General features: G+C 42.1%; 2 protein-coding genes across 5 annotated transcripts; one reads left to right on the top strand and one right to left on the bottom strand.

The window, feature by feature from the left end:
- The first annotated feature begins 334 nt into the window (after positions 1 to 334).
- Positions 335 to 9208, top strand: KIF20A (kinesin family member 20A). Of its 2 annotated transcripts, none has more exons than XM_070414913.1 (19): positions 335 to 380; positions 826 to 1008; positions 2744 to 2833; positions 2972 to 3049; positions 3771 to 3909; positions 4031 to 4218; positions 4305 to 4434; positions 4611 to 4805; positions 4902 to 5013; positions 5115 to 5183; positions 5402 to 5545; positions 5694 to 5859; positions 5953 to 6117; positions 6245 to 6384; positions 6738 to 6840; positions 7106 to 7307; positions 7537 to 7628; positions 8117 to 8254; positions 8656 to 9208. In XM_070414913.1, the coding sequence occupies exons 2-19, from the start codon at positions 844 to 846 to the stop codon at positions 8971 to 8973; spliced, it is 2634 nt and encodes an 877-aa protein (XP_070271014.1). In that variant the 5' UTR covers positions 335 to 380; positions 826 to 843; the 3' UTR covers positions 8974 to 9208. The 2 variants fall into 2 exon arrangements, with proteins under 2 accessions (XP_070271014.1, XP_070271013.1); XM_070414912.1 differs by having other exon boundaries at positions 2930 to 3049.
- On the bottom strand, positions 9190 to 26359 carry CDC23 (cell division cycle 23). Of its 3 annotated transcripts, XM_070414915.1 has the most exons (16): positions 26199 to 26359; positions 26039 to 26111; positions 23733 to 23870; positions 22928 to 22970; positions 22323 to 22428; positions 22088 to 22220; positions 18850 to 19027; positions 18672 to 18769; positions 18446 to 18527; positions 13231 to 13384; positions 12991 to 13110; positions 12312 to 12387; positions 11922 to 11983; positions 11001 to 11079; positions 10801 to 10920; positions 9190 to 10602 (listed from the first exon to the last, which is right to left on the bottom strand). In XM_070414915.1, exons 1-16 carry the CDS (start codon positions 26357 to 26359, stop codon positions 10432 to 10434), a joined length of 1794 nt encoding a protein of 597 aa, XP_070271016.1. In that variant the 3' UTR covers positions 9190 to 10431. The 3 variants fall into 3 exon arrangements, with proteins under 3 accessions (XP_070271016.1, XP_070271017.1, XP_070271018.1); XM_070414916.1 differs by lacking the exon at positions 26039 to 26111 and having other exon boundaries at positions 26199 to 26272; XM_070414917.1 differs by lacking the exons at positions 26039 to 26111; positions 26199 to 26359 and adding an exon at positions 24388 to 24407.

Below are 26359 nucleotides of genomic sequence, written 5' to 3'. Positions count from 1 at the left end.
GCTGAAACCTCAGGATTTCCCTTAGCGTTCGTGGAAAATAAATGCTGAGGGTTCAAGAAAAAGTGTTAAGCGGGAAGAATTCCACGGTACTCAACTCTAAACTCCGACAGTTGGTAACCCGGACGCACATTAGAAAGGAAAGGTCAACCCGGAACAAACCGTTTCCCAGTCTTACCCGCCCCCTTTCCTGGCGCTGATTGGTAGCTGCAGGCTTCTCTATCTGATTGGCGGACGAAGGCAGCGCGTACTTTAAAACATTGTATCAGTAACAAAGGTGCACCTCGTGGGCGGAGTTTTGTTCTATAAAGGCCAGAGCCCGGGTTCGGCGGCGGGGTGTGAGTGGGCCAGTACCAGACGGGGAACAAGTGTCGCGTCTTCGGGTGAGTATGCGGTTGTGCTGGAGCCCAGCTGGGGTACCAGCTCTTTCTCTCGCCGGACAGGCTGTCAGAAAGCGACCCTGCTGCCATCGCTTTTTTCTTAATACCTCTGTCCTCACTGTGGGTCTGGGGGCGAGGTTGGAGAAGGTGCCTAGGGCTACTGTCGCCACCTCCACATCACCCGTGGGCGAGGCACCTTACTTGGAGCGTGACCTTCTGGTTTTTCAGCCAGATATCTGTTCATTCCAGTACGTGGTGAGAAATGCTGCCTTAAACTGGATTAAATGATTAACTCCTATCATCCCCTTCCCCTCTGCTGATAGTGGAAGGGAAAAGAGTAGAAATTCAGGCGGCGATGCCCAGGTGTCCTGGGGTAAGGGAATTGTTTTTTTACCTAGAATTTGCAGCCCTTTCTGTCCTTAAGGTTCTCACTTTTGTCTCTTTCTAGACCTAAGTTGCCCCAGCTATGTCCCGAGGGATCCTTTCTCCGCCAGCCGGCTTGCTCTCGGATGAAGATGTCGTAGTGTCCCCCATGTTTGAGTCCACAGTTGCAGACTTGAGGTCTGTGGTTCGCAAGGACCTGCTGTCAGACTGCTCTATCATCTCCACCTCCCTGGAGGACAAGCAGCAGGTAAAGGAGTTGGAGAGTGGTAGGAGCAGAAAGTGATACCTCAGCCTACTCTACTGAGTAGTTAGTATTAGGTCAAAGACCAGCATTTCCTCAGGGTCTGAGAGTTCAATTCAAAATTAAGAGCATGACAAGTAAAAAAATGTAGAGTTTGTGTCCATAAGAACTATTGTTTGCATTGCATTAATGATATACCCTCAAGTGCACACTATCAGTTAATCCCTTGAGGGAAGGATAATAGTATCTCTCCACCATGAGACCCAGAGGCCTTGAAGAAGTTGCACAGTCATACTGCCATTAAATAGGTGGAATGTACATTCAGGTCTTAATGCCAACCACAGCTTCCATTTATGAAGCCTTTGTGCTTGGCTGGGGTTTCTCATTGACACTTTATGTTTGGTTGGTTTTGGTAGCCATATATATAACGACCTATATTTATGTACAAAACATACACCCAAATTGGGGGCAGGCTGGTTCTTAACACGTAGTCCCTGATTTGTCAGAATGTCACAAAGCCTTGAAATTTGATGCAGAACTTTGATTTAGGCCTCCTGAGAGGAAGCAGAATAGCAGAATATTGCCAGGACTTGTCTCAGCCCTCACCCTTCCTCGGGAGGAGTTCAGGCTGGGCATCAGGCCTGCCCTTGACTCCCTTCTCTCTACTCCTGGGGCCCTACAAGGCCTTCAGGTTTACCTCCAGAAACCTGCGAGGTGGGTGGGAGGCCCTGCATCTATGGCAGCTGGTGGGTTCTCATTTACATTTGGGACCTGGTAATTTTTTGTTGTATGGGTCTGTCCTGTGCATTGCAAGGTGCTTAGCAGCATTCCTGGCCTCTACCCATTAAATGTTAGTAGTACCTTCCCACTTGTGACAACCTAGAAACCTGTCCTGATACTGCTAAATGTTCTTTGGGAGGGAAATGGCACTGGTTAAGAACAACTCTACTCATAAGTCTCTTTTTATTTTTATTTTTTTATTTTAAAAATATATTTTATTGACTTTTTTACAGAGAGGAAGGGAGAGGGATAGAGAGTTAGAAACATCCATGAGAGAGAAACATCGATCAGCTGCCTCTTGCACACCTCCTACTGGGGATGTGCCTGCAACCAAGGCACATGCCCTTGGCCGGAATTGAACCTGGGACCTTTCAGTCCGCAGGATGACGCTCTATCCACTGAGCCAAACCGGTCAGGGCCATAAGCCTCTTTTTAGAGAAAGGTTTATCAGACCAGGAGCCTCAATAATGCCTCTTAGAGTTCCTGGGCCATAGTAGGCAGATCTCTTAAATATCTGTTGAAAGAATGAGGTGGTTACTATATGATTAACCCCATTCTAAATGAGGAAAGTGAGGCAAAGAGAATTTAAAGAACTTGTTCAAGGTCTTATAGTTACTAAATGAAGGAATTGGGACTCAAATTCGGGTGTGTCTGCCTCCAAGGTGCTTACCTACTGTGCTTTACTATAATATCATGCCAGTCAACCAGTTCTAACTCTAAGTGTGGTAACCCAGGATTACAGGATACTGAAGAGACAGTAGGAAAGGGACAAAGTACTAAAGAAATCTATGTAGGTTGGAATGATTATGGAACCAAAGAGTAGCTATAGCTACAGAGAGACACTTGAGGTGGAACGAGGGTAGTGTTAGCATTATTTTCAGGAACTGTGCTATGCTTGTCCATCTGCTTAGAGAAAATTGCCGAGATTAATCTGTAGTTCTGGCCTGGAATTCTGCCACAGGTTCCATCTGAGGATAGTACAGAGAAGGTGAAAGTATATCTGAGGGTCAGGCCCTTGTTACCTTCAGAGCTGGAACGGCAGGAAGATCAGGTGAGTTTCTGAGGAGGGAGGATTCAAGGTGGAATGATACAGAAGAGGTTCTCAGGAATGCTTCCTTCTGTGTCAACTGTGTTTCCCCTTTCTTAGGATTGTGTCCATATTGAGAATGTGGAGACCCTTGTTCTACAGGCACCCAAAGACTCCTTTGCCCAGAAGAGTAACGAGCGGGGAATTGGCCAAGCCACCCACAGGTTCACCTTTTCCAAGGTATGAAGGTACTGGTCTGTGAACAAGGGACCAACATGTAGGGGCAACCTTATTCCCTCTTTAGTGGGAAAGCTTTTTACTTGCTTGTGAACTTCTTATAGAGGATGGGGGGAAGTACTTTTATAGTTGTGTGTGAAATACAGAGTTTATTCTTGTATTATTAATTATTGTATTATTTTCCACATGAACTGTAAACCTATTTTTGCCCTACCCTGTTTAGGCATGTGTACAATTTTAGGCACCCTTGTTATGAGCTAGCCAATGTATCAAGTACTTTATGTGCATTAGTTCCCAATAACTCTTATAATTATCATATTGTCCCTATTTTCCTGACAAGGATACTGTGGCTCAGTGAAGGTAATGTTGCCCATCTGCTTAGAGAAAATTGCTGGTAGAGTCAGTGGTAGAGTTAGGACTTGAATCTGCTACACGTTCCATCTGAGGATAGTACAGATGCTTGTGACCATTATGTTGCCCCATTGTGTATGCAGCATTGGACTTAGTGGATAGCATACCTTAGGTATTTGTTAATCTGGATGAAAGATGGACTGGCAGAGAGTAGTTGAGTCCTCAGTGTTTAGGAAGCAGCTGGCAGCACTGCAGGAAGAAGTGGCTGGAGCATTGTCCAGGGCCAACCACCCAGGAAGAGATGCATCTGCTAGCTCTGCACCGGAGGCAAATGGGAGATGAAAGGTCTCCAAGAAACTGGGTCTGTCTCTAGATCTTTGGGCCAGAAGTAGGACAAGCATCCTTCTTCAACCTGACTGTGAAGGAGATGGTAAAAGACGTACTCAAAGGACAGAACTGGCTTATCTATGCATATGGAGTCACCAACTCAGGAAAAACCCACACGATTCAAGGTGAGTAGTAGGCCTCACAGGATTGCTGATTGCCTGTAATGGTATTGTCATTGCCTTTAGGTGCTGTCAATTGGAGGAGAAAGGCACTTGCCTCAGCTACCCATCTTTTACATTCCTCTAGGTACCATCAAAGATGGAGGGATCCTGCCCCGGTCCCTGGCTCTGATCTTCAATAGTCTCCAAGGCCAACTTCATCCCACACCTGATCTGAAGCCGTTGCTCTGTAATGAGGTAATCTGGCTTGACAGCAAGCAGATCCGACAGGAGGAAATGAAGAAACTGGCCCTGCTAACTGGAGGCTTCCAAGAGGTGAAGTGTTAGTGTCTACAGAGGTGGGGATAAGGGGACAAATCTCTTGAAAGTTTTATACTTATTTTCTCCCTGGGGCCCTCCAGGAGGAACTGTCTACCTCCTTGAAGAAGAGTGTCTACATTGAAAATCGGATAGGTACCAGCACCAGCTTTGACAGTGGCATTGCTGGGCTCTCCTCCACCAGTCAGTTTACTAGCAGTAGCCAGCTAGATGGTAAGTACCATGACTGGGCTCAGTGCCAAGTCACAGTAAGAACCCACTCCCTGCTCTCAACAACTGCCAGGAGTATAGACCAGAGGTTGCAACCTGAGCTCTGCCTTCTGAGGACCCTGCAAGCCAAAGGGGAGATGGACTACTCTGGGGTTGATGTACATTTGCTTCTTCCCCAGAAACAAGTAACCGATGGGCACAGCCAGACAGTGCCCCCATAAGTGTACCTGCAGACATTCGCTTCTCCATCTGGATCTCCTTCTTTGAGATCTACAATGAACTGCTTTATGATCTGTTAGAACCACCTAACCAACAGCGCAAGAGGCAGATTCTGCGGCTATATGAGGATCAGAATGGCAATCCCTACGTGAAAGGTATGGGAAAGCAGGGAGGCTGACATGAACCTTGGACAGAGACTAAGAAAAGAGTTAGGTACTCCCATCTTATGTATGCCCTTCTCTTGCCCTCAGATCTCAATTGGATTCATGTTCAGGATGCTGAGGAGGCCTTGAAACTCCTAAAAGTGGGTCGTAAAAACCAGAGCTTTGCCAGCACTCACCTGAACCACAACTCCAGCCGCAGGTTAGTCGGTTGTGAGAGCCAGCCTTTGTTCTAGGAAATATTAATCCTCCAGTTGGTCATGGAAGATATGTAATGACCTTTTTCTTTTTCTTAACTTCTAGTCACAGCATCTTCTCCATTCGGATCCTGCACCTTCAAGGGGAAGGGGATATAGTCCCCAAGATCAGCGAGTAAGATTTTCCATTTAGAAATTTGGACTTCTTGGCCATAAGTGGTAGTGGGGGAGGAGGCAAGGGAGGTGCTCAGAGGAATTACTTCTGATAGATTCTTGTTCGCCTTCCTTAGGTAGAGAGATTCTTGATGGGTCTTCCCCTCCTCACAAGTATAGGAAGGGCTGGAAGGTTCATAACATGTAGGTCCTTATGTCAGATCCTGTCCTCCTTTCAAGGTTGTCACTCTGTGATCTGGCTGGCTCAGAACGCTGCAAAGATCAGAAGAGTGGTGAGCGGCTAAAGGAAGCAGGAAACATTAACACTTCTCTGCACACCCTAGGCCGCTGTATTACTGCCCTGCGCCAAAACCAGCAGAACAGGTGAGATTTTGACTGCAATCCATGGGCTTGGATGGTCTGGAGCTCTGCAATTTACTAAGAAACTTCCTGGTCACCACTAGGGATGGTGCTAGAATACCCCAAGGGCTGGAGTTCTGCTTACACCTATACTCTTCTGATTCCCTGCCAGGTCAAAGCAGAACCTGATTCCCTTCCGCGACAGCAAGTTGACTCGAGTGTTTCAAGGCTTCTTCACAGGCCGAGGCCGCTCCTGCATGATTGTCAATGTGAATCCCTGTGCGTCTACTTATGATGAGACCCTTCACGTGGCCAAATTTTCAGCCATTGCCAGCCAGGTGAGAAGTTGGTACCTTTGGAATGGTACCTTTATTTAAGAAAGCTACTAGGGACTAGTCCCAGATTCAATTGAGATATCTTCCCCCTGCTAGCTTGTGCATGCTCCACCTGTACAACTGGGATTCCCATCGCTACATTCATTCATCAAGGAACACAGTCTGCAGGCATCTCCCAGCTTACAGATAGGAACTAAGACAGACCCAGGCCTTGATGATGACATTGAAAATGAAGCTGATATCTCCATGTATAGCAAGGAGGTGAGAATACAAGAAAATTTTGTTGCAGCAGCTTGATGGCTGCACATTTTCCATGCTGCCTTCCAGGTGGGCCTGTGCCTCTTAGGGGCTTGGCCGTCTGATTACTTCTGACTTGTGTCCCTTCTAGGATCTCCTACAGGTGGTGGAAGCCATGAAAGCACTGCTTTTGAAAGAACGGCAGGAAAAGTTGCAGCTGGAGATGCAGCTCCGTGATGAAATTTGCAATGAGATGGTGAAGCAGATGCAACAGCGTGAACAGTGGTGCAGGTACCAGCTGAGTGGCCCCTCTTCATCTGTCACCTGGACCAGAGGGTGGGAAGTAGGGACTAGGATGGAGTTGTGCATCAAGATCTGTCCTCCATCCATTAACATTCTTCAAACTGGTCATAGCTGGACATTAACTTAATGAATGTTAAATTCATTTTAGTTTTATAATTTTTTTAATAGCAAAGGTGGGAATTTATTGAAGAACAAGTTCAGACTCCCACATGGGGATGGGGAAAGAGGCCCACTGAGTTCCTGTATAATTAAATATATTATTGTTTGTTTGTTTTTAAAAAATCTGTCCTCCAGGCTCACTCCTCAGAATCTTCACTCACTTCTGTTTTCTCCTCTGACAGTGAACATTTGGACACCCAAAAGGAACTCTTAGAGGAAACATATGAAGAGAAATTAAAGATCCTCAAGGAGTCACTGACAAGTTTTTACCAAGAGGAGCTTCAGGTGAGTTGCCCTGAACCAGCCGCAACTGGCTACTCAGAATCTAACAGATTTTATAAGCTCTGGTAGGGGTGGGAATATGTAACTCACTTTTCTCTAGTACCTTAGTGCTTTGTATGTGCCAGTCTGTTTGGCAAATTGATTAAAGGTCTGGTTGGCCAGAAAACCAAAAAGCTTATGTATCAGGGAAGATTTTGGTCATTATGCAGTCATCTGTTTCTGCAGTGTTTGACTGTGGATGGAATTGTGCCTTCTGCTTCCCTCTTAGGAACGGGATGAGAAGATTGAAGAGCTAGAAGCTCGCGTGCAGGAAGCCAGACAACAGCCAATGGCTCATCAACAATCAGGATCTGAATTGTCTGTAAGGCGGTCACAAAGGCTGGCTGCTGCTTCCCACTCCGCCCAGCAGCTCCAGGAGGTTACAGCCAAACTGGACCAGTGCAAAGCAGAGCTGAACTCTACCACTGACGGTGAGGAAGGAAAGAGGGTTAGTGACTCAAGGCAGAACTATTCTCCAAACTTAGGCCTTCTGGCGCCAGCTCCAACATAATTTCCTTATTTTGGCGCTACATCCCCAGACCTTTCACTCTAGGATGCACAAGGGCTCCCTTTTTATATGTGCTGCAGGCTGTTGTTAACTCAGAGATAAGTCCAAGGTTAGAAAGCCTGCATATTAATGTTTCTTGTTTCTTCCCTCAGAGCTGCGGAAGTATCAGAAAATGTTAGAACCACCACCCTCAGCCAAGCCCTTCACCAATGATGTGGACAAGAAGTTAGAGGAGGGCCAGAAGGTGATTACCTTTCTCTGTTACCAGAACTTTTACCTAAGCCCAGCCAGCATGATTCAGTTGTTGAGCATCTGATACCTATGAACCAGGAGGTCACAGTTCGATTCTCGGTCAGGGCACATGTCCGGGTTGTGGGCTCAATCCCCAATGTGGAACGTGCAGGAGGCAGCCAATCAATGATTCTCTCTCATCGTTGATGTTTCTCTCTCTCTCTCTCTGAAATCAATAAAAATGTATTTAAAAAAAAAAAAATCAATCTAAGCCAGATATATATATTAAAAAAAACAAAAAACTTTTACCTAAGGTGATTTCCAGTACTATATCCCTGGTTCATGTAAGGCTAAGAAGTTTTCTATGTACTGTCCTGGAGGGTGGCTACTTTATTCAGCTGACCTGCCTTGTATTTTACTTCTCTTCAAATGGCTACCTGACTCCTCCAGATCATTATCCTAGTTGAACTTGGCCACAATTTATTACTCCTCCTTTTTCAGAATATAAGGTTGCTACGGACAGAGCTTCAGAAACTTGGTGAATCTCTCCAGTCAGCAGAAAGAGCCTGTTGCCACAGCACTGGGGCAGGAAAACTTCGCCAAGCCTTGACTACTTGTGATGACATCTTAATCAAACAGGTTAGGACAGCCTAAATATCCCCTTCTCTCCCATCAGCCCACTCCAGGGTTATGTGAAAAAGGGAATGAGGAGCAAAAGAGAAAGGTCAAGATTTTAAGTATAAAGTACTGTGCTAATTTATAGGCATTTTCTGTTGTAACAATCCTAGGGAGGTAGATAGTATCACATTTCATCCAAAACGCTTAGATTGTAAGAAACCATTATTTTATGCACAGGCCTAAAACCTCTAAAACAAAACGCTAACAATTAAGCTCTGACATTAAAATACCCACTGTTCAATAAGCTCTGACCTTAAAGAGTTAGTTGTAATTAGTAGTGGATGGCATATATCACCTTGCCCTTCTTATTCTCTCATATACCAGATATAAATGTTTTCTATGACTTTACTGATCTTCCTTAGGATCAGACCCTGGCTGAGCTGCAGAACAACATGATGTTGGTAAAAATGGACCTTCGGAAGAAGGCAGCATGCATTGCGGAGCAGTATCATACTGTGCTAAAACTCCAAGGCCAGGCTTCTACCAAAAAGCGCCTTGGTGCCAACCAGGAAAACCAGCAACCAAACCAAGAGCCCCCAGGGAAGAAACCATTTCTTCGAAATTTACTTCCCCGAACACCCACTTGCCAAAGCTCAACCGACTGCAGCCCTTATGCTCGGATTCTGCGCTCACGGCATACCCCTTTACTCAAATCTGGGCCATTTGGCAAAAAATACTGAGGTTGTGGGGAAAAAGAGAGCAGTCCTTGTCCTGAGGTGGGTCAGCTGCTCAGCTTAAGAAATAGGTCTCTTTTAAACTTCACCATCTACCTGGAACTTTATACAAAATGTAATATTCACACACTAGTTGTTTTTTTTGTAATATAGTCACCTATGTAACCTCATGCTTTTTACTTATATGGTTTCTATGCAGCACAAAAAAAGCTATATTAAAGATATTGTTCACATTTTTTAATTTGAATTCCAAATTTAACAAAACCATTCAAATTAAAAAGGGAAGAAAATTTGAAAATTATCATCATTCAGGCCCATGGAAACCCTGCACAGGAATGTCGCCAGAAAGCTTAGTAAGAAATGAATTCAAGGGACATTAGATATTCTAAACCTTCCTTACTATAAAATGAAGTATCACACATTAGGAGGTGAATAGGTGGTAAACTTGTTTTGGAAACATGAAATAGAAAGGCTGAGTCCTGAGCTCAGAATAATTCATAACATCTGTACAAATTCATTGCAGCATACATAAATAACCACAGCATATTCCCCCTACTAAATATGCATGCAAAGGCCTGAAACCCTCTAAGAGCACACTAACAATGATTCCCTTTACCTTGTCTAGCCTGAAAAAAAGACAATTACATCAAAAATATTAAAACAGACCAGCTTGAAATGAGTTTATTCTTGTCTGTAGTTATAAAAAGTTATCTCCAAAAGGCCGTGAGATTATCTGTAATCCTGTCTCCTTACTTTGCTTTTGTTGGGGATATAGATAACTAGACATCTTTTGCTCTTGGTAGGGGCCTTCGTGCTCCGTGAGATTATATTTGCCCCTTCTATTCAACTCCAGTAAGTTTCTTCGAATTTGAAATATTCTAGGAGACTCTTCAAAACCATGTTTTGGAAGAATGTCTCCCTAGAATAAGAACAAATGTATAGTTTTACTCCATTTAAACCTAATCTCTGACAGAACAGTCATGCTCAGCAAATCCAAGAATAAGATCATGTCTACCCAGTGCCCTAACCTGGTTAGGGTATCCAGTGCCCCTACTGTCAGCAGAGGATCGAATCACAAACTTTTCTCCTTTCCTCACTTCTCAGAAAACCATCCACTCCCAGCAGCATTAAAACTGTTCTTGTAGCCTTGCCTGTGCTAAAGTGCTAGTACAAGGATGTTTGGGGGTGGGTTGGGGTAGGGAGAATCTGGGAAGGCCAAGCCCTGTAGCTACTATGAACATAAGGAAGAAGTGCTTCTAACTGGCAAAAGACAGTGTCTGTTTCCTGCCAGGATTCTTCTGTCAGTCTACTCTGAAGGTGATTCTATAAACTCTCCCCAAGGAGCTGTTTCCCTCTGTACACACAAAAAGAGCTAAGGCCCTTGGAAGAACAGACATGGCCATTTTTTACGTGGAGGTAAGGCTTAACATCGGTCTGGCAATGTGCTAGCTTGAAAATAGTCAACTATGGTGTGACTGAAGACAGGTTGAGTGGAGAAACTCTGCGTGTAGGAGTATTGTTAGCAGAAAGTGACGCAGGTAGGAAAAAGGGTGCAGGCATCTCAGCGGAAGGAGTCTCTCCTTGGTTCCGAAGCTGCAGGATTTGCCGGAGCAAGGCCTTACCTTCTTCCCGGGTCTGAAATAAAGTCAGGCAACTATTTCAAAATATGTCCAAGGATATTCTCAAAAACAGGTTCTAAAATACTCATGTAAGTTTCACAAATCAAGGTAGCCTTCCCACTTAACTTTTTTATCCACTTTCTACTCCCAGATCATGGTAAAGATTATATGTTCGAGCCCCAAATCCAAACTCTATTAAATAACTGATACTCACATCATTGAATGCACAACACTTTTGGGCACAAGTTGAAGCTTCATCCCACAGTTTGCACTTAAAATAGTACTGGGCCAGATAGCGGAAAGCTGTGCTCTCCTCCAAGTGTTCCACTATTTCCTAGATAAGGAAAGCAGAGATGACTAAGGTGATAAGAATAATAAGATCAGCAACCCAGTCCTCATGTCCAGGACACATACCCCACAGGTATAGATATCTTGGATATATTTGATGTAACATTGAGCAGCCTGTTCTGACTCAGTCAACTGTTCATGAAGCCTACAAAAGAAATTGGTCTTTAAGTACAAATCAGATCTCAAAGCCTAAATAATGATAAATAGTAACAGCCCATGATTAACACCAAAAAAATGACAACACATTGACGAGTACAAATTTTTACATAAATGGCACACTGGGACCCAGAATAGTATTAGTGCCCAGATGTGAGGTTTTATCAAAGCTTAGAACAGTAATGGCGAACCTTTTGAGCTCGGCGTGTCAGCATTTTGAAAAACCCTTAACTCTGGTGCCGTGTCACATATAGAAATTTTTTGATATTTGCAACCATAGTAAAACAAAGATTTATATTTTTGGTATTTATTTTATATATTTAAATGCCATTTAACAAAGAAAAATCAACCAAAAAAATGAGTTTGCGTGTCACCTCTGACACGCATGTCATAGGTTTGCCATCACTGGCTTAGAATCATTACTCTGCTACTGGTAATGGAGAGAGTAAGATTTTTTAAAAAGATAAGTAATTCAGGTTTTTTCCTAATAAACCAGAAAAGAACTGGCATGAATAAAATTGTATTTAAGAACCTCTTTGCCTACTATTTCTGAGTTATTCCTTATTTTCTTAGTCCTTATTAGGAGATCAGTACTTAGTTTTCCTAGACTGCTCTGACATAAAAATTTCATTTCATTCCTTTCAATTTATTCTTGGTCCCTTGCCTAATAGGAAAGCAATTCCCTCTTTAAAGAGAATGTCTAAATTTTCAGATCAATATTCATACATGCTGCTACATCCCACATTCATGTAGGATGATGGATAGAAGGCTCACCCACCATACCAGAGAAGCCAAAAGAAATATCAATAGCGTTTTACTCCTTTCACTCACTTTGCAAGTTTCACCAGAGCCATTTTCTCCACATCTCCTACAGCGTAAGCTCGCCAATAACACTGTCAAAAAAATAAACTTGTCACTTTGACCATTGCCCAGGTGCCATGATTAATCACACAAAGGCTCAAGTCCTGCAAGCCTCCCAGAACTTCAGATTTGCAGGATGCAGGCATTTTTATTAAATCTGATAGGTCCAGGCTACATACTGACATTCCCACAGATGATGTCACCCAAGCTTTGCTTTTTGGCCCATTATATACCTCTAAATATTCAGATTTCCACATGTAGAGACACCAGAATGACGAGAAGTTACAGAGCACAGATAGCCCCACCCTTCCTCCAAGCAGGAGATTACCACTCAATTCTCAAGGGCTCAATCTCAGATACCTTTTTGGCTTCCACAAGTTGATTGAGTTTCTCATAACATTCTCCTAAAGCAACCAGCATACGAGAGTCATTGGGCCTGAGAGAAAATAGTAGCAGTGTAAGTAAAGACTTATAGATAACTAAAGTCCACCACCACCACTACTGTAGTGATCCCCCTTATTCGAGGTTTCACTTTCCACAGTCAACTGCAGTCCGAAAATATTACATGGACAATTCCAGAAATAAACAGTTCTTTTTTTTTTTTTTTAATATATTTTTATTGGTTTTAGAGAGGAAGGGAGAAGGATAGAGAGATAGAAACATCAATGATGAGAGAGAATCACCGATTGGCTGCCTCCTGCATGCCCTCCTACTGGGGATCAAGCCCGTAACCCAGGCATATGCCCTTGGCCAGAATTGAACCTGCGACCCTTCAGTCCGCAGGCCAACGCTCTATCCACTGAGCTAAACCGGCTAGGGCTAAACAATTCTTAAGTTTTAAATTGCACACCATTCTGAGTAGCATGATGAAATCTCACACCATCTTGCTCCTTCCCATCCAGGACATGAATCATCCCTTTGGCCAGTATATCCACGCTCTATACACTACCCGCCAGTTAGTCACTCAGTAGCCATCAAAAGAGAAAGAAAAGTGTCAGCACTCCCCAAAACAAACACATTGTCAAGTGGCCAGACTTACCGAAGCTGATGGGCCCGTCTATAATAATAAAGGCAGTAAAATGGCATCTTAAGGATTTCATAGGTCTGCCCAAGGCCATACCAGGCTCTGTAGTCCCGCTTATTTACCTCAATGGCATGTCTAAGAAATGGAAGATAGACTGGTAAGACAGCAGAATCAAAGTTAGCAACTTGCAGGCTCAAAAGAGGCTCCTAACATCACAGCAATCAGCTCTACCTAACATCACAACTAGGAGCTCACCTGTAAGCCTGAATAGCAGCAGATGTGTTCTTCATTTCCATGTACTCATGTCCCATTAGTGTCCAGGCCCCAAGATACCGAGGATTCAATTTCAAGGCTCTTTGGAAATATAAGGCTGCTTTCTCATGCTGAGAACGCAAACTATAATAATTGCCTGATTGAAAAACAAACAAAAAATATGAACAATTAGAAAGGTAAAAATAAAAGTTCACTGCCCTAGCTGATTTTGTTCAGAGGAAAGAGCATCAGCCCACAGACTAAAGGCTCCTGGGTTCGATTCTGGATCCCTGGCCCAGTCAGGGCCCCTGGGGGAGGCAACCAATCAATGTGCCTCTCTCACATCGATCTTTGTCTTTCACATCAATGTTTCTCTCTGTCTCTCCCCCTTCCTTCCACTCTCTCTAAAAATCAAAAGAAAAATATCCTCAGGTGAGGATTAACAAAAAATTAAATAAGAAATAAAAGTCCACTAAAATAGCATTCAACTGAGTGGACATGAAACCATAACTCATTCCCCCAAATTCCTTGTAGAACAGCCAAATTGTACATAAGGGAAATATCATCGGTCCCTTGGGAAATATATATCATTTATCACACATTCTGGCTTAAAAAAAAGTGTTCCCTAACATTGCAAGTTTTTCTTCATTTTATTTTATCTGGATATAGCATTTATCCACATATTTTCTTAAAGGGTAGGACATTTTTAGAGTAAGCTTTATATTTTGGTTTTCCAACTATATTGCTAGGGTACCTCAAGGGTGAAAAAGGTAGAGCTCTGAGCTCCGCCCTCCCTCAGGAATCAAAGCAGTTATATTATCATTGGTCTTGAAAAAGGCAAGTCAGTCCTGGCTGGGTAGCTCAGTTGGTTAGAGCATCGTCCTGATACACCAAGGTTGTGTGTTTGATTCCCAGTCAGGGCAAATATAAGAATCTCCAATGAATGCATAAATATGTGGAACAACAGATCAATGGCTTTCTCTCTGTGTCTCTCTCTCAAATCAAATCAATAAAATAAAAACTTTAAAAAACAGCAAGTCAGCCTTGGTCAGTGTGGCTCAGTTGATTGAAAGATTGTGAGTTCGATACCCGGTCAGGGCACATATCCAGATTGCCGGTTCAATCCCCAATAGGGATGCATTCGATCAATGTTTCTCTCTCTGCCCGTCCCCTTCCTTTCTTTCTAACATCAATAAACACATATTCAGATGACAATAAAAAATAAAATAAAAGAAGAAAGAAACAGCATGGTATTGGCAGAAAAACAGACACACAGACCAATGGAACAGAATTGAGAGCCCAGAAATAAAACACATGTATATGGGCAATTAATGTTTGACAAAGAAGCCATAAACATACAATGGAGAAAAGAAAGCCTCCTCAATAAATGGTGCTGGGAAAACTGGAAAGCCACATGCAAAAGAATGAAACTAGATTACAGTTTGTCCCCATGTACAAACATTAATTAAAAATGAATCAAAGACATAAACATAAGCTCTGAAACAATAAATTACATAGAAGAAAACTTGGACAGTCAGTCGGGTTCCAGAGTCCAAACCTTAAATTTGCTTTCCAGAGTCCAAACTCTTCCTTTGCAGGAAAGATGCAGAAGGAAGCAATCAATTCACATCAAGACATAAAAGCAGAAGCAATGACTAAACAACTAGGAGATTCCTGTCATCAGTCTATTCTTTTTTTTTTTTTAATATATTTTATTGATTTTTTACAGAGAGGAAGGGAGAGAGATAGTTAGAAACATCGATGAGAGAGAAACATCGATCAGCTGCCTCCTGCACATCTCCCACTGGGGATGTGCCCGAAACCAAGATACATGCCCTTGACCGGAATCGAACTTGGGACTTTTCAGTCCACCTTGGTTGTGGGCACATCCCCAGTAGGGAGTGTGCAGGAGGCAGTTGAATTGATGTTTCTCTCTCATCAATGTTTATAACTCTATCCCTCTCTCTTCCTCTCTGTAAAAAATCAGTAAAATTTTTTTTAAGTTAGATTTAAAAAAAAATAAAAGGCACTGTTAGCAATCTGGTTACCCAGTCACCAATTCCTGTTTGTTCTACTTCCTAAATATCTTCTAAATCCTCTCTCTACTCCTCCCACCAATATCTCCTCATCATGTTTTCATCATCCTGGATTACTGCAAAAGCCTCCTGGCTGGTCTCCCTGGCCCTAGTCTTGCCCTTTTTCTAATCCTCTCAGCACAGTCTCCAGTCATCATTTGAAAAAGAATATCTGAACACTTTTATTACTCTGGCTTAAAATCCTTCAGAAGACTCTCACTGCCTTAAGAATAAAATCCAAACTTTTAGCAAAACAAAAAAGGCTCTTCAAGATCTGGCCCTTTTTGTACATTCCCACCTCCCACACCATGCTTCAGGATGCTGAACTATTTCCAGCATAATGTCTGTTTCACACTTCAATGCCTCTGCACTGCAATGCCCTTCCCAAGTCAATCCTTCTCCCCGACTGAACTCTTTCACTGCTGCCTATTCTTCAAGCATCACCTTCCCTAATCTCAGACTCAATTAGATGCCTTTCCTATGTACTCTCTTTCTTTCTTTTTAAATAAATGTTTGTTGATTTCAGAGAAAGGAAGGGAGAGAAAGAATATCAATGATGAAAGAGAATTATCGATCAGCTGCCTTCTGCATACCCCCTTACCGGGTATTGAACCTGCAACCCCCGGGGAATGTGCCCTGAATGGGAATTGAACCGTGACCGAGCTCAACCACTGCGCCACACTGGCCAGGCCCTATGTTTACCTCAATCATAACACTCAGCCCATTGTTTTATAGCTGTTTTCTTACTGGACTTCCTAAATAGGCAATTAGGGTAGGTAATGCAATACAAAGCACAGTGCCTGGCACTCCGAGTAGAAGATGCTTGAAGATGTTTTCTGAATAAACTGAAGTTCCATCCTCATCTTAATGGACTTTATACTTTATTCATAATGTTCTATACTGAAAGGATCATTCGTTCCTACTCTTACCTATGTTCCGATAGGACTTATTACATATTTTTAATGCTTATCTCCCATGCTAGACTACAACTTCCTCAAGGGCTGGAAATATTCACCGAATAACTGATGAACTGAAATTCTCTCAGTTTATTAACACATCCTGATCTAGAAAGGTACAAATGCATGACCTTGATGCAGTGTCACCAAAGACCCAGAGACAGGTATGTCCCTTTCATCTCCAGGGAACTTAGACTTTCAACCACAACCAATCAAGCTTACTTTTATCCAAGAGTGGCCATTCATCTGTTTATGTCAGCTGATTATCAGGCCACACTAGTATGGCCAAGTACATAGAACAGTGATGGCAAACCTATGACACGTGTGTCAGAGGTGACACGCAAACTCATTTTTTTGGTTGATTTTTCTTTGTTAAATGGCATTTAAATAGCCCTAACCGGTTTGGCTCAGTGGATAGAGCGTCGGCCTGCAGACTCAAGGGTCCCAGGTTCGATTCTGGTCAAGGGCATGTACCTTGGTTGCGGGCACATACCCAGTAGGGAGTGTGTAGGAGGCAGCTGATGGATGTTTCTCTCTCATCGATGTTTCTAACTTTCTATCCCTCTCCCTTCCTCTCTAAAAAATCAATAAAATATATTTGTAATAAATAAATAAATGGCATTTAAATATGTAAAATAAATATCAAAAATATAAGTCTTTGTTTTACTATGGTTGCAAATATCAAAAAATTTCTATATGTGACACGGCACCAGAGTTAAGTTAGGGTTTTTCAAAATGCTGACACGCCGAGCTCAAAAGGTTCGCCATCACTGACATAGGACCATGGTTCATAACCAGAGATGATTCTGACCCAAGAGGTTATTTGGCAATACTGCAAATATTTTTTTAATATATTTTTATTTATTTCAGAGAGGAATGGAGAGGGAGAGAGAGAGAGAGAAACATCAATAATGAGAATCACTGATGGGCTGCCTCCTGCACGCTTCCTACTGGGGATCGAGCCTGCAACCCTAGGCATATGCCCTTGACAGAATCAGACCGGGGACCCCTCAGTCCGCAGACTTACGCTGTATCCACTGTGCCAAACTGAGTAGGGCACCTGTAAATATTTTTTATTGGCACAACTAGGGGAAGGGAGCAGTGGGCAGAGGCTAAGGATACTGCTAATACCCTACAATGCATAGGACAGCCCTCCACAAAAATATTGTTACCCCAAAGTGTCATTAATGCCAAGGTTGAGACACCCCAATACAGAGAAACAGGTACTCTCATCTCTTTTCATAGGATTGGAAATTCTTACAAATTTTTTTTTAAGAGAAGGAGAGAGAGAGAGAATATCCATCAGTTGCCTCCTGCATACACCCAACTAGGGTTAAAGCCCACAACCAGGGCATATGCCCTGACTGGGAATCCAACCAGCAACCTCTTTTTTTTTTTTTTAAATATATTTTATTGAATTTTTACAGAGAGGAAGGGAAAGGGATAGAGAGTTAGAAACATCGATGAGAGAGAAAAATCAATCAGCTGCCTCCTGGGGATGTGCCTGCAACCAAGGTACATGCCATTGACTGGAATCGAACCCGGGACCCTTCAGTCCGCAGGCCGATGCTCTATCCACTGAGCCAAACCAGTTAGGCCAACCAGCAACCTCTTGATGCACAGGATGACACCCAACCATCTGAGCCACAGGAGCTAAGGCCTTACAAACTTTTTAGTAGTACTAAAGTTTAAAATATACATAAATATACTTTTGATCCAGTCTTTTACTGCTTATTATACAGAAATAATTGCATTAACATGCAAAAATAAATGTACACATACAAAAATGTTTCCTGAAGCAATTTTTATATTAAGTAAAATGATGGCACATCTATATAAAATATTAGATCACCATCAAAAATAATAAAAATCTAGATGTACTACAATAAAAAAAGAAAAAGATATATTAAGTTAAAAAAAAGGAAGTTACAAAGCAGTGTGTATAATGATATAGTTTTTACAAACAAACTGTACACACACACTTGCACACACACATTTTTTGTATTCACACAGAAAAATATTCTGGAGTCACGTTCTCCAAACAATCTTGGGGATGGGGTTATAGTGAGCTTTCACATTCTACTGTATATAATTTTGTTACCTTTGACACTTTTATATTGTTATTTTTATACTTGTATTATTTACAATAAAAGTAAATCTTAAAAGAAAAAGAATAATGATTCTTACCAATTACACAGCAAGTTTCTACACGATATTTATCAATCTCACAGAGGTTGTGAGCCAGATAACTCAACTCAGATTTCATGCTCTGGAAGAAAAGAAAAGACAGTCTAAGCATGAAAAATGAACCTCTTAAATTATTTTTCTTGTAGTTAATGCAACTGGGTGACAATCCAACCCAGATGAAAGCACAAAAGAGCTTAATCAAGTCCAAGTAAAGGAAGCAGCTCACCCTGACATAAAGAAGGTTGGAGAATGTATCCATATTCTCAATCCTATAAGGGTCTTGTTTCCTTAGCTCATTAAAAATAGAGAGGGCTTTATCAATATCTGCAGAAAGAACATAGTTCAGAAAACAACACAGTGATACTTTCAGGTTTTGAAGAATTTCATTGTCCTTGTTCACTTACCTCTGATATTGTGATAGGCAACTGCAATTTGGGAAACAATATAAGAGCTCTTAGAAAAGCCCACATCAATGAGATTCTGATACTTTTGCAGGGCCTCCTCTATCAACTGCAATTCTGTGTATATATGAGCCAGAAAAAACTCTTTCATCCAGGTGTCTGGCAAAGACAGGAACTTCAGCTGGCAGCAGGAGAGAGAGGAACACACTTAATATATTTTGACCTCTCCCAAAAGAACATCAAGGAACTATTTTTATTGTCTAAAGCAGCGATTTTCAACCAGTGTGCCACAAGAGGCACAGTGTTGTGCCGAAAGAATTTTTAAAACGTGCAACACCTGACTATTTAGTCAGGGGCACTGACCCCTTTTCCCTTAGACTGTCAAATAAAAAAAGTGACAAGAGTTAACACAACAGTACCTGCCTGGTATGAATGACCCAAAATTATATCTATTTTTTGTGTGTCAGATAGACAAAAATTGTATTTTTTTAGTGTGCCACAGAATTTTAGTAATTAGTTCATGTGTGCCATGAGATGAAAAAGCTTGAAAATCACTTGTCTAAAGGTGTTTATCATGGGAAATTTTATTATAGCACCTAATAATGGACACAGGGCATTTCAAGTGTAATAGGATTTATAAGCACAATGGGGAGGAAAGGCCCAGTTCGGGAAGGCTTCAAAGAATAAATAGGATTTGAGGTGTCTTGGAGGGTGGGTAGATTTGAATAGAAAAAAGGGGAGAGGAAGAGAAAAAAATGAACATTCTAGGCAAGGACAACATAAAAAAAGAAAAACAGTTATGATGAATGTGGGTGAAGAGGTTGATGAAACTAGGTTGTTTGAAGGGAAGCTTTGTGCTGGGACGCAGTGGAAAAATAAGACTGAAATGGTAGGGTGGTTCCTATAGTGCAATAGGAAATGGTGTGCAATAGGAAACCACTGAATTTTTTATGCAAGAGAATCATGATGACACGGGTGTTTTGAGAATAAATTTGGAAACCGTATGCAGAAGGGCTTGGAAAAGGAAGTGTAAAGATGGGAAAGCTAGATAGAAAGTATATATTACTTATAAGAAATCCAAATTGGAAATAAACAAGATGGCAAATGAAGCCAAAAGCAAGAGATGGATACAAAAAGAAACCATGGCATGTCTAGTGGTTGAATAGATAAAGGAGATAAGAGAAAGGGAAGAGGCAAATATGATTCTGAGGCATTAAGACTGGGTGTCTTGAGAAATAGTGATGCTAATGAGAATCTATGAAGTTGAGAGAAAGAGCCTGGCCTGTGGTTGAATGTCAACCTATGAACCAGGAGGTCATGGTTTGATTCCCAGTCAGGGCACATACCTGGGTTGCAGGCTCAATCCCCTGTAGGGGGTGTGCAGGAGGCATCTGATCAATGGTTCTCTCTTATGATTGATGTTTCTATCTCTCTCTCCCTCTCCCTTCCTCTCTGAAATCAATAAAAATATATTTTAAAAAATAAAAAAAACTAATATTAAAAAAAAAGTTGGGAGAGAGAATTTGGTAGGTAAGATGAAAAATCTACTTTTGTGTATTATGAATTCAGAGATAAAACAAACTTTCAATGAAAGTCTAGTGGGCAGTTAGATAGGTGAATATAAGTAAACAAAGGTTTCAGACACAGACTTAGTAGCATATATCATTAGCAGAAACCAACCAGACTTTGGCTCTTCAGAGCAAACAAAAAGAAATGTGTTGTCATTTCCCTTAACTACTGAAGAACAGCAAATAAACTGTATAGACAATATCCTCTAATAATGACTAGTAAAATGATTGCAGTTTATAAAGCAATTTCATATATATTTCCTTAATTAACAAATCTCTGTATCTTCTCAGAGTCCTATGAGCTCAGCAGAGACTTAAAATGTTTTAAATATGATCCCTTTTTAAAATATCTATTTTTAATTGATTTCAGAGAGGAAGGGAAAGGGGGAGAGAGAGAGAAACATCAATGATGAGAGACAATCATCGATTGGCTGCCTACTGCATGCCCCCTACCATGAACACAGCCGAAACCCAAGCATGTGCCTTGATGGGGAATCGAACCATGACCTCCTAGTTCATACATAGGTGTTAACCACTGAACAACACCGGCTGGGATAAATATGATCCTTGATATCAGAGGAACCTTTCCTATAATAGCATCTTTGAAATTAAGAGAGAAACTGTAATAGCGTTTAGTCTATAAAATAAGTTACAGTAAAACTTGAATGTGAACACATGAATATGAAAAGATATCTATAATAATAAAAGTGTAATATGCTAATTAGACTGGACAGCCAAATGGCCTCCGGACATCATTCCAGATGAAGCCACCATGGCAGGGGCTGAGGCAGCGGCAGTTATGGGCGATCAGGCAGGCAGGCAGAGTGGTTAGGGGTAATCAGGCAGGCAGGCAGGAGAGCGGTTAGGAGCCAGCGTTCCTGGATTGCAAGAGGGATGTCCTACTGCCGGTAGTCAGTATCCCCCGAGGGGTCCCAGATTGTGAGAGGGTGCAAGCTAGGCCGAGGGACCCCCCCCAATACACGAATTTTGTGCACCAGGCCTCTAGTCTATAATAATAAAAGCATAATATGCTAATTAGATCAGATGACCTTCCGGACGAAGCTGGGGCTATGAGGGAAGCCCGGGTCCCGAGTCCCGGGTGCCTGCTGGCAGCTAGATGGAAGCCCAGGTCCCGGGTGCCAGAGGGAAGCCAGTGCCGGCAGCCAGGGGAAAGAAGGCCTACTCTTGCATGAATTTCGTGCATCGGGCCTCTAGTCCTAATATAATTGGATGCAAATCCAACAGCAACTACCAAACAAGAGCTAGACGTTTGTCTTTCAAATGAAGACCTGAAGAGCGAAATCCCAACAGTGAAAGAGACCAGAGGAGGAGCAAAGAGCTAGCTATACAATCAAAGGCTTAGCAAACCTCTCTCCACCCACCCATTACTGCAGAATTATAGAAAACTTGAAGCACAGACTTTTTCACATAGCTCATCTTTTTAAAAAATTTTTTATTGATTTCTGAGAGGAAGGGAGAGGGAGAGAGATAGAAACATCAATGATGAGAGAGAATCATTGACTGACTGCCTCCTGCACGCTCCCCAGTGGGAATCGAGTCCACAACCTGGGCATGTGCCCTTGATGGTAATCAAACCCAGGACCCTTCAATCGCAGGCGACACTATAACCACTGAGAAAACCAGCTAGGGCCACATAGCTCATCTTAACTTACCATCTCTTTGTCTGTAATCAAGTTACAGAGTTCTAGCCAGGCTCCCCAATGCAAAGGTAAAACATGAGTAGCCTCCACAAATACATCAATGGCCTCTTTCACCAAGTCCAGTTTTCGAAGCACAACACCATACCTAGGAAAGAAGGAAACAATCACAGAAGGTAATGCTCTATAACAGCTCTCTTCTACTCAGGAGAGTATGTTATAGAAAGTTCCAACTTACTCCAACACTTACAGATAAAGGCCAAAACCATCAAGTTCCCGAGCTTGGTGCTTTTTGCTGAGCTCCACTCTCAATTCTCTAAGAGCCTCATTTTTTACTTGTCCTTTTTCCAGGGGGCCTAGAAAAGAAACAAAGTCTCTGATCTAAGAGAAAGCTGCTGGTCTTCATTTTATAGACCTAATATTCCTTTTGGCATCAAACAGCTACACCTGAAACTTCCAGCAAGCACTCACAAGTGGTCAATATCTTACACACTTTTTTCCCCCAAAAAATAACAACTGATAACTGGTCTGCAGTCATATTTTGTTAGGCCCACACAGGTTTTAAAGTTTTGAATTAGTATCAACATTTAAAAATCAGAAGCCTCAACTAGAAATCTGAATTTCCAGCTTCAGGTTGCAGGGAATAGAGTAGAGTCAGAGAAGAAAGCCTTGACAACAGCAGGCCACAAAGCAGCCCTCAGCTGCAGCTGGGAGACAATCAGCCAGTTGTGCCATCTAATTTCCAACAGCCCTCCTCGGACCACTTCACACATTTGTCCTACCTGCCTGGCTTCTATAGGCATTTGTGTGTGCAACCCCTGCTTTAATCTAAAAGGTAAAAAAAGAAGTTCATACCTAGGCTATCAACTGTTTCATCATCCTTCTTCTTTTCTCCAGACTGTAAGAGAAAATCCACACATAGGTCTTTTGACCAGTTTATTCTGAACCTGTTCTAAAACTAGCAGCCTGATTCTACCTAAAGGGCCCCAAACCAACCAAAATGGCATCTACTATGTATTGGTCACTAATTTTAAGTAACTATTCAGGGGCTCCCATTGGTCAAAACTGGAATAATTTGAGCACCAAATAATGAAGTACTGTAATGAATTATATAAATAATTAAAAATAAAAGAATCCTTAAGTCCATACTAGGTAAATAGATAAGTGGAAAGAGAAGGAAAGGCTCTTGCTTAGAACAGAATGCCAAATGAGGAGCAGTAAATGTGGAGAGTGCTAGAGGGGAAAATCATCATTTTGCAACATCATAGTAAAAAATACTTCAGGCAAGAATTAACATGAATTTCTTGACTAATGGATATTTAAGTTGTTCACATTTTGGGGGTATTACAAAAAAATATTTCAATGAACAGAGGTATTTAAAGTTACTTAAAGTAGAATTGCTTGGTCATAGTGTTTCAAATTAACATAATCTACCCAAACTGACTTCAAATAGGGGCATGACGGGTGAGTCTACTGCCTCGCACCTTTGTCAATAATGAATATTATCAGTTTTTAAAATATTTTCTTTCATAGCATTACTTTTTTAACTTTATGACTTCTTTATTGTTGTCAAACATTTATAAAGTACATTCACCAAATAGGTTATTGCTATGCTATTTAAAAGGTTTAACTTTTTCCACTTGGTTCAAATGGCCCTCACCAGGTATCTAGAATACATGTAGAGGAAATAGGCTTTCTTGCTATTGCAACCATGCAGGAAATGTGCTGCCCGATCGTACTCTTTAACATCAAAGTAGGCTTTGGCCAGGGTGTAAGCATCCATATCCTGGGCATCTTCCTAGAAGAGACAAATTTTTGTAAATGGTTGGGAGTAAGACAAAAAAGTTCAAATCCAATTTTAAAATGTAAGAAGAAATAATTTTTCTCTCCTTTTCCTCCTCCCAAAACCATATATATAATGAAGTAAAGTCAGATAACTTTTTCTTCAAAATAAAAAGTTATGGGAGCCCAGCTACAGTGGCTTGGTGGTCGAGCATCGATCTATGAACCAGGAGATCCCGGTTCGGTTCCCAGTCAGGGTACATGATGGGGGGCGGGGAGGGGGGGGTCTATAACCTGGGCATGTACCCACCCAGACCGGGAATCAACCAGCGACCTTTCAGTGCATCCTTCTCACATCATTGGTGTTTCTATCGCTCTCTCTCCCTCTCCCTTCCTCTCTGAAATCAATAAAAATATAACTTTTTTAAAGTTAGAGGAAAAAATAAAAATTTGTAAAATATTAAACCAACACACTCAGAAACTTGTATTGTTTCTGCAAATGTGGAAGTTGTATAGGCTTTAGTACTACGGACCTATATTCAAATTCTAACTCTTTGATTTTCTGACTTCATGACATCAGTAGGAAAGTTACTTAGCTTCTCTGAGTATTCACTTCTTCATCTGTAAATGGAGCCAATAATATAGATTTGACATGAGAGAAAAGGTGAAAGAGAAAGTCGTGGAAAATGTCTGGCATTAATATTTGGCATTCCCTTCCTTCCCCAGGCTTTTAAATTTCTACATAAATGCAATATACTGCAGTTACTTATACTTTTTGTACTTCAAGAACATTTTGACATATTAGTAGTGCAAAAAACTACAATACAGCTATAATTCTCTATGTGAAAAAATGAAATAATGCGTATTTACGTTAAACACATATAATCCACATCCCAAACTCTAGGGATAAGTTGATGAAAATTTTAATAATTTCATTCTCTTCATCCTTCTTGCCCCAAATATTACCAGCACAAAACAGGAACCAAAACATACTCAGTGTTTTCTTCACTGGATGAACGAACGTGTCTTACATGTGGCTCTTCAGCTTAGGATTCTGGTGGCCCTCTTCATATCCACTTACCATTTGCTTATTTCTTCCCCTGCCCCCTCTCAACCTACATTATACCTTTTTAAAAATATGTTTGTATTTATTTTAGAGAGAAAGGTTGGAAGAGAGAGGGAAGGAGGGAGAGGAAGAAGAAGAGGGAGAGGGAAAAGAAGAGAAACAGAGATCTGCTGCCTCCCACAAGCACCACCGGACCAGGGAATCAAGCCTGTGACCTGGGCCTGTACCCACCCGGCCGGGAATGGACCAGCGACCTTTCAGTGCACCGGAGGGCACTCAACCAACTGCACCACACCAGCCAGGCTGCATTATACCTTTCAGAGTAAAAAATATTCATTGTGTTTAAAGGGAGGGAGGAATCAAGTAACAAAACGGATTGTGATGAAAAGCATTCAGGCTACATAGTCTATGTAAACACATGTACTATAGGTGACATAAAATATATTCACATCTCTTTTATTTTTTTAAATATGTTTTTATTTATTTCAGAGAGGAAGGGAGGAGGAAAGAAAGATAGAAACATCAACGATGACAGAGAATCATTGATTGGCTGCCTACTGCACACCCTGTACTGGGGATGGAGCCCGCAACCTGGGCATGTGGCCCTTGACTGGAATCGAACCCGGGACCCTTCAGTCCACAGGCCGATGCTCTGTCCACTGAGCCAAACCAGTTAGGGCCACATCTCCTTTAATTCCCTCAATATCCCCATAAAGTAAATACCATTATCCGCATTTCACAGATGAGGAAACGGGTTCAGGAGGTTAAATTGCCGAAGGTCCCTAGTGTGGCTGAGACCTGAACCCAGAGCTGTGCGGATCCAAAGCCAGTTCCGCACTGTTGTAAAAACCTCCGATTCTGGCTCATTGTCTAGGATGGGCTACAAAAGCTAAAGGGCTGAAATCTTAAGCGAGGATTGTTTGCTTATTCTCTCCAGCTTAAGTAAACGCACCACCGGATCTTTCCTAGCTCAACACAACCACACAGACAAAAAGCGCTTAAAACGCCCAGCTCTTGAAATGCTCGCATTCCTTTTACAAACATCCCTGCGAAGTAAGCAGTCGGCTTCCTCCGGCGACAAGTCATTACCTCTGGGGTCGATGGGGAGCAGTCCTTACCTCTGTCATAGGCGGAGGCGGCTGCAGCTCGACTAGAGGCAACGCCGGGAGGGAGAAGGCCAACTCCGCGGACCTGGAACACCCCGCAAACTCAATCAGCTCCACCAGCCCCCCAAGGCCAAGGACCCAAGCCCGGTCCCGCCCCACCCCGGCATCTCACCATTTGCTGCTGTGCAGTAGGCCCCGCTCTCGGGTAAGGCCAGCGATAAGTAGCAGCTGCTTTTTAATTTCCCGCAAGTTTGAGAAATCGCCACTAGCTGACAAGATGGGTACCCCCGGAGCCGTCAGGGCCACAGGGACTACCGAGGGGCTCGCGGCCAT

Source organism: Myotis yumanensis, unplaced genomic scaffold, assembly GCF_028538775.1.
Source record: "Myotis yumanensis isolate MYYU_CA2020_CCGP unplaced genomic scaffold, mMyoYum1.0.hap1 SCAF_5, whole genome shotgun sequence".
NCBI lineage: Eukaryota > Metazoa > Chordata > Mammalia > Chiroptera > Vespertilionidae > Myotis > Myotis yumanensis.
The sequence above is the reverse complement of the archived record's forward strand: the minus strand, read 5'-3'. Positions and strand labels throughout refer to the sequence as shown.